We start from the raw sequence: 11,685 nt of genomic DNA, 5'->3' as shown, positions 1-11,685 counted from the left end.
TCATGTTGTTTTGTTAACCTGTTAACCTAAATTTCCGCCGCCACGGCCTCCCCGGGTGAGCACTACGCCACCCCATCTTCCGTAATATATATACCGGTCATCTTGAGATTCCTGTCAATAGCAAGCTAGCGCATGGGACCTCCGCATAGTAGATTATCCATATCCTTCATAGGCTTTTGCTAACCTAATTTGTCGCCGTCACAACCTCCAATGAAACCCAACCTCTCCAGCCCACCCCAACGCGATGGATCCTATCGTTTGGAGGCATCACACTATGCTAAATATCATACTAGAATTAGCATCGCAGATGTTGTCTTGCAGTTAACATCTCGATCTATGTCATATCTTTGCCTTTGTCTCGCCAATCATTCTTTCAATAGGTCATTACTCCCTACCTCAAGTAGGATGGGCAGTAGCATCTCCCCTGATGAGATCTAAGATCTTGAAAGAAAGGTTCTAGGATCTAGGAGGAAATAAGCTCTCCGACCCTTTGGAAATGGTGCTCGATGAATACCACCGAGAAGATCTGATGAAGTAAGTTTTCATTTACCTAAAATTTATCTATCATTGTTGATCCCTTGTTACCTCACCTAGATAATAGATTAAGATTATTGTATCGGGAGAAGGCACAATGGTCGGAGCCAACCCTAGAGCAAACCTTAGGCCGGGCTAATTCTCCTTTGGCTTAGGCCTATATACTTTATAACTTATAATATTACTTTGGAGATACACGTCATTGTTTTTTTTTTAGGTCCCAGCCCGGAGTTGAGGCCCAGTAGTCTTGGGCCTAGATTCATACTTGCCCGTGAACACTCGTATGATAGGAGAAACAAAATAATTGATGAACAAGACAGAGCCGTCAATAGAGCATGTCTCGTGCTAGGATTAACTCTTGTTGAGCTTAGGCTTATATACATTCGAGAGTTTCTTTTTGTCCTAGATTTAGAGCGATTATACTGGGGGGCTCACTAGCTAGTACATCCATCTTCTAACAGTTTCATATTGATAAACGATTTAAACCTTAATTTGTCCAAAAATAATTTTTCTGAGAGAGAAGCGCAATGCAGCGTGTACGTAATTTGAGCCAATTCATCATGCATGTACATTCTGATGGATTTTGTGTTGAACCGCCAGCCCAATTAAATTAGGAACGCAGTTAAAGTTGGCAAGCTGATTAGGAAAACTGAGTCCGGCGAATCGATGGGATTTGCTGACTAATTAATGCAATATATACGACTGGATCTCCATGTACGTAGTACGTAGTAGTAGTATCGATCTTGGCATGCAGCACGTCCAAAACGTGCCTGGTTTTCCTGCCATAATTAAACCAATAATGAATTACCACGATCTATTTGATCTCGAGATGAACTTGCCATCTGCGCATTGTCGGTTAGAAATTAAACCAATCCCGTGGCGGGATCCAGGTGTATACGCGGTGATCGATCTTATCTTGGGGTGGTGCCATAATCGGCAAGCTTTGACGCCACCGTATCTCCGCTCTGCATGCAAACAAAACAGTGGCGGCAAGTAGAAACTTCTTTCCAGAAGCATGAAGGTACGTACTTTGATACGTACTCCATATCATTTAATCGCAAGGATACGCCAGCGAAGTATTTGAATTTTCCTGCCGGAATTAGAAAGCGGTGCAGGCCAGCCAGACCCCGATATTTGCATGCCTGTGTGAAGGAATCGTGGTTATGAATGGGCGGCGGAGATCGACCTGCTACCCATATAAATATATATATATACCCCTGTACCTTGGCCGGGCACAACCGTAAGCTCGAGCTAGCTACATCGTCCACCATAAGCTCGATCTAACTAAGGTTCGTAGCTAGCTACTCTGTTTCTGCCTTCTTGATTTATTTTTCTATCTGGCCATGCATCTCGTCTCCATGCACGCAGACAAAGATTGATCCAGATTAATTTGCTAGAGGCGATATGCATGTGAAACAAGCTAGTGCGTCCTCATCGGATTTGATCCATGCAGCTGCAGCACAATTTTTGGTTGCTGTTGCAGCCATGTATATGCATCTCTTTTTGTCATTTTTGTTGCGTTCTTTGCCTTTTTGTGCTTATCCTCATGTGTTTTCGGTGCTACATGTCGCAAAAATAAGCATATGAAAGAGTTAACTTTCTTATTTTCTAATTTCTTGATCTTGTCCTCCCATACAATTTTCTCTCTCTTATCTCTTATCTTTGCATGACCGGTGAAGCATTTCATAAAGTGGTGCGTACCTCTTGCAACAACAGTTACATACTCTGATGATTGTATCTATTCCTTGCTTATTTCTTCTGCCTATCTCTGTCTTTGCTTCTTTTTTTGCATCAAAGATGTTGCACAATTTTTAATTTGGCTCCCTGGTTACAAGATCTAGATTGTTAGATGCGCTGCCTAAACACACAAATAGTATATTGCTGATTTATAATTTGGATCTGTATATTGTAGCACTGGTTGTTGTTGGCATGAAGCCATGCATATGGATCTACTCCCTCCGTTCCTAAATATAAGTCTTTTAAGAAGTTTCACTAAAATGACTACATACGGATGTATATAGACATATTTTAGAATATAGATTCATTCATTTTGCTCCGTATGTAGCCCTCTAGTGAAATGTCTAAAAAGACTTATATTTAGGAGCGGAGGGAGTATGTAGATACCATGCATGTTGCAGATTTTTTTTGTGAGTGGAAAAATTATTTATCCAAGTAGAGCTTATTCTGAGAATAGTTCTGTTACTATATATCAGCTTAGATCTATGAAACGTGTGCTTATCTTCGTGTGGATCAGAAATAACTAATCTCATGTCTGTTTTTTTTTCTGCAAGTTCTTATAGCTAGCTGATCATGGCATCCTCCCTCAAGGCATTGCTTGTTGAGGATACGGCAGTTCAACGCATGGTTCTCTCCGCTTTGCTGCGCAAGCAGTTTCACTGCGAGATCACCATGGCGGAGAATGGGAAAGAAGCTGTTGACATGTTCCTTGAGGGCAACACGTTTGACATAGTTTTTTGTGATAAGGACATGCCCATAATGACCGGCCCTGAGGTAGTACTTACTTACTTTAGCTAATTTCCCATTTCGTTCTCTTCCTTTATTTCTCTTGAACATAACGTATATCGACACAATATTTCATGTACATGTTACTTGGCAGGCAGTTGGGAAGATCCGTGCCATGGGTGCCACCGATGTGAAGATCGTCGGGGTGTCCACTGATTTTGAGGCCATGGAGGCCTTCATGAGCGCCGGTGCTGATGTATTTGTACCCAAACCAATCAGGCTTGATGTTGTCGAGCCTATGATCCAGGAGGTCATCAACAAGAAGAATAATTAATTAACGATGGTCTGCGGCAATCTAGCTTGGTTGATCCAGCCATGCATCAAGAACATTCTAAATATTAATGTTCAGCTAGCTCCAGTCCGCATTATATATATTATTATCGCCGGGGATGCCATTTTGTTTGGATATCATGTTGAAGGCCCGGCGCCACTTGCAAGAAGAACAAGCACAGATGCTAGTACAATTTGATCGCTGGGATCCATGTACTAATGTGTAACCTTTTTGAATTTAATCTATACCACTTCTCGTTCATTTATGCTTCATGGTGTGGGTGGCATGTGCATGTATTCCAGAGGATTCGACTCCCAATTAATTTGATATAATTGTCTCACGGTTTGGATTTCTGTTATTGGCGTGGTACACGTCTAACTAACAACCCATGTAAATCCTCGCAAAAAAAAGACCCCTAAACAAGGACCGCATGAAATAATTTCTTGCTGGAAACATGGCCTCAAAAAAATACGCTAATAATTTCTTGAGGCATGGCACGGTTTAATTAATCACCACAAATACGCTAACCAACGTTTTAGTTTCGGCAGCAGGATTAAACTGTCGGTGCTTTTTCATGTGTGAGCGGTGAGCCAAAATGTGGGCTATCACATTCACATAGCTATCTCTGGACCGTGGCTCTGACATGCTGCCGGTGCTCAATCGTAGCTGTATCTGCCTGTACCGGGTGTTCTTATGAACTGCGACAATTATACTGTAATCGTCAAAGTGAGTAGTTCAAAGGATAAGATGAAGTTATCAAGACATGTTCAGAGAAGGATAAAGTCTATCAGGAAAATGAGAAAACTCTGGAGTTATCGCATTGGATTATATCCAAACTTCTAAAAATCTGGCAGATCCTTTTACCAAGGATCTACCACGTAATGTGATAGATAATGCATTGAAGGAGATATGTATGAGACCCACAATATGAGTTGTTCACAGTGAAAACCTATTCTATGTGATCGGAGATCCCGTAAATTAGATGTGGAAGACAAGCTATTGGTCAACCGAGAGGAAAGTATCCTTGTCTTTGATAATACTACTCCATGAAGATGCAGTACTTTCCTAATTTGCATGGTAGGTTGATATATATCTTAATATGTTCTAAGTGGCTTATTGCAACAGAGATGTGTTGTCCTACATATCATCTTTTGAAGAACACACCTATATGAGTCTGATTGTTAACGCCGCAATCTATGAGAGTAGGGTGCTCTTTAGTAAACTCATGAAAGTCCTTGGAGTATGACGCATAAGCTGCACATGCACAAAGTCCCACGGTAACCAACACTAGTAGAAAATGGCCCATTTATCCCGGTTCCAGAGGTTCATTAGCCCCGATTTTGGAACCAGGACTAAAGCCCAAAACCGTTAGTCCCAGTTCGCTTACCAACCGGGACAGAAGAGTCTCCACGTGGCCGCTGCAGGGAGCCCAGACAGGAGGAACTTTAGTTCCGGTTGGTCACACCAATCGGGACCAAATGGCATCCACGCGTCAGCATCTGGGGGAGCTGGTTTTTTCTTAAGGGGGGGGGGGGGTTGGAGGGTTAATTTAGGAGGTTTCTCCGTGCTTGGTCGAACAACAAGTTTCCGTAAATATATCCGACGCTACTACATATATACAATATAACATCTTTTACAATCCCTAACATCATCTAATTAAGATCCAATCACAAATCCACATGGTATTCTTCGTCTTTAGGTATGACGTGGTCAAGAAAAAGAATCCCACCAATTCCTCTTGAATTTTTCGTATGCGATCATATGGTAGGAGTTCATCCCGCATCTTCGTCTTTAGGTATGACGCTGTTATATTTTGTTGCTGTTTTGTTTTGCTTCTAGCTTGTGATATGTAGCTCTTTTGAGGTTGGTCCAATGGAGTTAGTTGTAGCCCTTGTGTTTCTCTAGCCTGCTTTGAATTTTCATGCCCTTTGGAGTCCTGTAGCTATTGGTTTTGCTGCTGTCAATATTGCTTCAGATCGAAAACTGCACTTTCATGAGGTGTAATTTTCACTAAGTCTGAAATAGTGTGTGAGATGCCATTTTGTGTCTTCTTTCCCTAGTGATCCATGATGCCATGCTAGTTGTTGTTAGTTGTTTGTTGTAGTGATTCTTGCCCTCTTCCGTGCCATGCCTTGCTTGAGCATATCGGAGTTGTGTAGCCGTAGTTGTGGGGCGTAGAAGATGCTATGTGGCTGATTTTGGCAGATTGTAGTGATTTCTTGTTTTGCTCGTAGTTTTTGATCCGTAGCTCCGATTTGATCGTGTCCTATATGGAACTTGCTTAGAATCTCGTGTAGTTTCATTTTCTCTTGCTGGTTGTATGTTTTGAAGTGCTCGTATGCGTCGTTGCACACATATTGCATTCATGCCATCATATCTTGCGGTGCTTGTATCTTTTGAACCGTAGTTCCATTGGAGATGTTCTTTATGTGTAGGTTGCTTGAAATGACGCGTAGAATCACGTGAACCTATTGGTTTTGCTATTTAACAACCAATTAAATGTGTTAGTTCAGATCTGGACAGAATTGTAAATTAACATGTGAGGTCGTCTCGGAGATGCTATATGTCATTTCCGACCTCATTTAAAATGTCTAGATAGGTAGTTTAATTTCCGCTTCACCTCTCTCATGTTTGAAAACATTAATATTGTCGTGTATCTAATCGGGATAGAACTAAATAATTAAACATGGAGTTTCGTCAATATGCAACTCGTTGCATATTGAACTTCACTTAATGTGTAGTGTTTGATTGTTGTGATTGTCATGCCTTGCATTAGACTGTTCATGCATCATATGTGTTGTGAACCGTGTGGTGAATTCTCTGTGTTGATGCTTGTTTCCGTTTTCCTCTGTCTCGATAGAGTTCCGCAAGCGTGTCGGATGTGAGGACCCGTTCGACTACATCGGTCCGTCTGCTTCACGGAGGCATTCTTCTTACAAGCGGGATCTCAGGCAAGATGACCATTTCCCCAGATACCATTACTATCATTGCCATGCTAGTTTTATTGTTTCTGTCGCTATGTCTCGTTGCCTACCACATGTTAAATATCAGCCTTCTCAACAATGTCATGTTAACCTTCAACCTGTTCGACCTAGCAAACCACTGATTGGCTATGTTACTGCTTGCTTAACCCTGTTGATAGCGTTGCTAGTTGCAGGTGCAGATGCTTCCATGCGAAAGCATGGGTTCCTTGTTATATCACCATATTAATGCTATTTAATTTAATGCAGCTATATACTTGGTAAAAGGTGGAAGGCTCGGCCTTTCTAGCCTGGTGTTTTGTTCCACCTTTGCCCCCTTAGTTTTGGCTACCGGTGTTATGTTCCATAATTGAGCGCTCCTAACACGATCGGGGTTGTTATGGGGACCCCCTTGATAATTCGTTTTAGATTAAAGCTGGTCTCGTAAGGCCCAACATTGGTACTACATTTGCCTAATCACCTAATAAAATTGCATAGGGACTTTCCGGACCCCAAGGATAATTTAATCAACCCCCCGGGCCAGTGCTCCGCATGAGTATTGGTCCACCCACCTAGCAGTCGGCGGTGCCACCTCGGGGCAACTTGAGGTTTGGCTACCGTCCACTTTGCATAGACGATGTGTCCTGAGAACGAAATACGCGGCTCCTATCGGGTTCGTCGACACACCGGGTGGCCTTGCTGGATTAGTTTTACCTTTGACGAGATATCTTGTGCATCGGGATTCCGGTGATGCTTTGGGTAATCTCAGAGTTGAGGTTTTCCACTAGGGAATCCGACGAGATCGCGAGCTTCGGGATTGAGGATTTCTATGCGGCTTGTGATAATTTGTGATGAACTAGTTGGAGCACCCCTGCAGAGTTAAATCTTTTTGGAAAGCCGTGCCCGCGGTTATGTGGCAACGTGGAAACTTTGTTTAACACTGGTTCTAGATAACTTGAAGTCAACTTAATTAAAATATGCCAACTGTGTGCGTAACCGTGACTGTCTCATTCGTGAGTTCCTTCTCCGATCGAGGACACGGTGGGGTTATGTCTGACGTAGGTAGGTGTTCAGGATCATTCATTTGATCATCAGTAGCCACGTCCGTTATGCGTAGATCTTCCCCCTCTTATTCTTGTACTCGTAAGTTAACCACCTCACATATGCTTAGTCGCTTGCTGCAGCCTCACCACTTAACCATACCTCACCCATTAAGCTTTTCTAGTCTTGATACCTTTGGAAATGAGATTGCTGAGTCCCCTGTGGCTCACAGATTACTACAACACCAGTTGCAGGTACAGGTAAAGGTTACTTGACGCGAGCGCGTTGATTGTTCATTTGGAGTTGCTTCTTCTTCTTCTTCTTCATTGATCTAGGATGGGTTCTAGGCTGGCAACCTGGGATAGCAAGGATGGACGTCGTTCTTATTTTTCTCGTTTGTTTTCGTCCGTAGTCGGACCCTGCTCTTACTCTTGATGTTTATGTAATGTACTGATGTGACTCTGACGTAGCTTGTGGCGAGTGTAAGCCAACTCTGTATATATATCTCTTCTTTTCAGTACATGTACTTGTAACGATATCCATTCTTGCGACACGACGAGATGCGCTTCTATCCCTGACGAGGCCTTCGTGCCAAATTGAGGATAGGGTCGCATCTTGGGCGTGACAAGTAGCTAATACTACTTACTTTGGGGTGCGTAAATCACAACTCTTTGTTTAGACCGGGAACCTTATTGGCAAACTTCTTTTAAACCCTGCCAGGCAAAGAAAATGATTAATTGATATCAGGAAATTAATGAAAGTTGCATGCCGATATGGTTCCGGTATTGAATGAACTTAGTTCTTGAGCATTGCAGTCATGTACACATAATCCTCTTCGACTTTATGTCTCGAGTCTAAGACAGTTATTAATGCTATGCCAACGTCAATGTATAGCAGAATAAAGTGGTATATGTGCACGCATATATAAATCATCAATTACATTACTTAACCTCAAGTAAGCGAAACCGAGTATACAGAGAAGACATCAGCACTTACTTGAAGTTGTAAGGAAAGATTATTTCCCTTTTGTTTTGATGTACAAGGAACGAGTTTAACGAGTTCTCGTCGGTCTCTTTGATTGAGTTTTGTACCGTCAATTCATTTACGGCATCTGGGCTAATGAACCCAACGTCGAAGATTCCTGCTTTTTTAATTCGACGGTCTTCAATCTGCATAATATATATAGTGAGGATAATTATATATACATGCAATGAACTAGCTGAGCTAGAGACTTAACTATAGAAATAATACTTACAGTAGGAAGTCATGAGTTGTTTGTCGAGGGCCAGTTTATTGTATAACTGAAATAACTCCTCAAATTGAATAGGAATCACATGAAGTCCAATGAATTTGTGCTCTCGTTTCACTGCCACATACATAGCGACTTTCCCAGACTCCCTACAGGTTTTCATGTACCACTCATGCAATCTGTGCATCATCGTTGTAAGAGGAGGATGACCAGGTTTGACGAGAGGCTTCCCGTGTTTATATTGTTCTTTTGTTACCTCAGTCGTTTCAAAAACTACATCATCCCCCAAGTAATCATTAGGACTGGTACCGGACACCATCACCGGATGATTAGCGACGACGATATCGCTAGACACTTTGAGCGGAGGGCACGATTGCTTCTCCTGTTGGTCGAGCTGGGAAATTGTTTTCCCACTTCTTCGTTCTGCTAAGTACCTTGCATCAATGGAAGTAGCTAAGTATTTCACAACCTCCGCGCTTGTGCATATGTCTTTTTAGTATGCTTGAATTATTATTGTTTTATGTCAATATAGACTTTTGTTTTGAGTCTTATGGATCTGAATATTCATGCCACAATAGAGAATATTACATGGAAAAATATGTTAGGTAGCATTCCACATCAAAAAATCTGTTTTTATCATTTACCTACTCAAGGACGAGCAAGAATTAAGCTTGGGGATGCTTGATACGTTTCCAACGTATCTATAATTTTTGATTGTTCCATGCTATTATATTATCTGTTTTTGATGTTTTATATGCATTTATATATTGTTTTATATTATTTTTGGGACTAACCTATTAATCTAGAGCCTAGTGCCAGTTTCTGTTTTTCCACGTTTTTGAGTATTGCAGATAAGGAATATTAAACGGAGTCCAAACGGAATAAAATCTCCAAAAAGATTTTTCTTGGACCAGAAGAGACGCAACAGGCTTGGAGTAGGGGGAAAGGCGGTTGTTGGGAGGCCACAAGACTACAGGGCACGCCCTGGGGGGGGGGTGGCCGCGCCCCCTGGCTTGTGCCCCCTACAGGTCTTCTAACCCTAATTCTTGGCCTATAAATTTCCAAATATCCCCGTATCGCCAAAAAGAGCAACAAAATACTTTTACGCCACCGGGAGCCTATGTTCCCGAGAGATCCAATCTGGGAGTCTTTGCTGGTAATCTGTCGGAGAGGGAATTGATCATGGAGGGCATCTACATCAACTCCATTGCCCCTCCGATGATGTGTGAGTAGTTCACCACAGACCTACGGGTCCATAGCTAGTAGCTAGGTGGCTTCTTCTCTTGCTTTGATCTTCAATATCATGTTCTTCATGATCTTCATGGAGATTTATCCGATGTAATACTCTTTTGCGGTGTGTTTGTCGAGATCCGATGAATTATGAGTTTATGTTCAGATTATCCATGAATATTATTTGAGTCTCTTCTGAATTCTTATATGCATGATTTCATATCTTTGCGAGTCTCTTTGAATTATTTGTTTGGTTTGGCCAACTAGATTGGTAATAATTCTTGCAATAGGAGAACTGCTTAGTTTTGGGTTCAATCTTGCAGTGTCCTCACCCAGTGACATAGTAGGGGTAGCGAGGCACGTATTGTATTGGTGCCATCGAGGATAAAAAGATGGGGTTTTCATCATATTGCTTGAGTTTATCCATCTACATCATGTCATCTTACTTAATGCGTTACTTTGTTCTTCATGAACTTGATACTCTAGATGCAGGCATGAGTCGGTCGATGTGTGGAGTAATAGTAGTAGATGCAGAATCATTTCGCTCTACTTGACGCGGACGTGATGCCTATATGCATAATCATTGCCTTGGATATCTTCGTAATTATTCGCTTTTCTATCAATTGCTCGATAGTAATTTGTTCACCCACCGTATTATTTTCCTTTATGAGAGAAGCCTCTAGTAAAACCTATGGCCACCGGGTCTATTTTTCATATTATATTTTCAGATCTATAAACCAAAAATACTTTGTTGCAATTTATTTACTTCTGTTTTAATTTCAGATCTACCTACCATTATTGTATATCTATCTCTATCAGATCTCATCCTTGCAAATAACTCCAAAGGGATTGACAACCCTTTATAGCGTTGGGTGAAAGTGTTTGATTATTTGTGTAGGTACTACTATTGGAGCGTTGCTTGTTCCTTCTACTAGATTGATACCTTGGTTCTCAACAAACTGAGGAAAATACTTATATACTTCGCTGCATCACCCTTTCCTCTTCAAGGGAAAACCAACGCAAGCTCAAGAGATAAAAATGTCCCAGGTAAACATTTTTCTTACAATTATCCAAATATATAGTGGGCCATGAAACCGGACTCAAACAGGTGGACGTATTGTCGGCTCATCTGATGTCTCTTCTTCAGCTTCTTCCCGCATTGTCGGCTCAGCTTCTTCTCCCATTGTTGTACCATCATATTCAGTGAACCCATGGCCAGGATAGATGTCGTAGTCCTCTTCTTCTTCATTGTCTTCCATCATAACCTATCTTTCTCCGCGCTTGGTCCAAACATTATAGTGGGGCATGAAACCGGACTCAAACAGGTGGACGTGAATGATTCTTGACCTAGAGTAATTCTGATCATTCTTACAGACAACACATAAAGCCATCCGCCCGCTTGTGTGTCTCAGCCGCAATCAGAAAAGTGTTCACGCCTTTAACGAACCGGGGAGAGCATCGGTGACCGTACATCCATTGCCGACCCGTCTTCATTACACAACACCGAAAAGACCAAATTAATACAAGTTCATACATAAAGTTCATACACACTTATTCTCACAACATACAAACTCTCTACAGCTAAGGCGCCACACTGTTCGGGGTGGGGTCGGACGCCAGCGTGGCCGGGGGTGTGCCGCCTACGACTAAAGCATCACACAGTATAGTGTGGTGCCTTTCTGTCGGATGACACATAAAAGCATCACACAGTATAGTGTGGTGCCTTTTTGTCAGATGACACATAAAAGGGTCAGCCAAACAATTTTTTTCAACCGCAGTTCAGTTTGTGACGTCATCCGGTTAAATTTGTCGTGGTGGGCTGAACACGTAACCGAGAAACTACGTCTTCGTCCATGGTCAGCGTAAACGCTGGCAGA

The 11,685-nt window shown here is 42.0% G+C and overlaps 1 protein-coding gene across 1 annotated transcript; it reads left to right on the top strand.

Annotated features, from left to right (window-relative positions):
* Window positions 1–2,844: 2,844 nt before the first annotated feature.
* LOC123404871 (two-component response regulator ORR42-like) lies at window positions 2,845–3,331 on the top strand. Its single transcript, XM_045098808.1, has 2 exons — window positions 2,845–3,045; window positions 3,152–3,331. Exons 1-2 carry the CDS (start codon window positions 2,845–2,847, stop codon window positions 3,329–3,331), a joined length of 381 nt encoding a protein of 126 aa, XP_044954743.1.
* Window positions 3,332–11,685: the final 8,354 nt, after the last annotated feature.

The sequence above is a fragment of the Hordeum vulgare genome, chromosome 1H (genome assembly GCF_904849725.1).
Source record: "Hordeum vulgare subsp. vulgare chromosome 1H, MorexV3_pseudomolecules_assembly, whole genome shotgun sequence".
Taxonomy (NCBI): domain Eukaryota; kingdom Viridiplantae; phylum Streptophyta; class Magnoliopsida; order Poales; family Poaceae; genus Hordeum; species Hordeum vulgare.
Note: the sequence above shows the minus strand (reverse complement) of the source record. Positions and strands in the feature narration are given on the sequence as shown.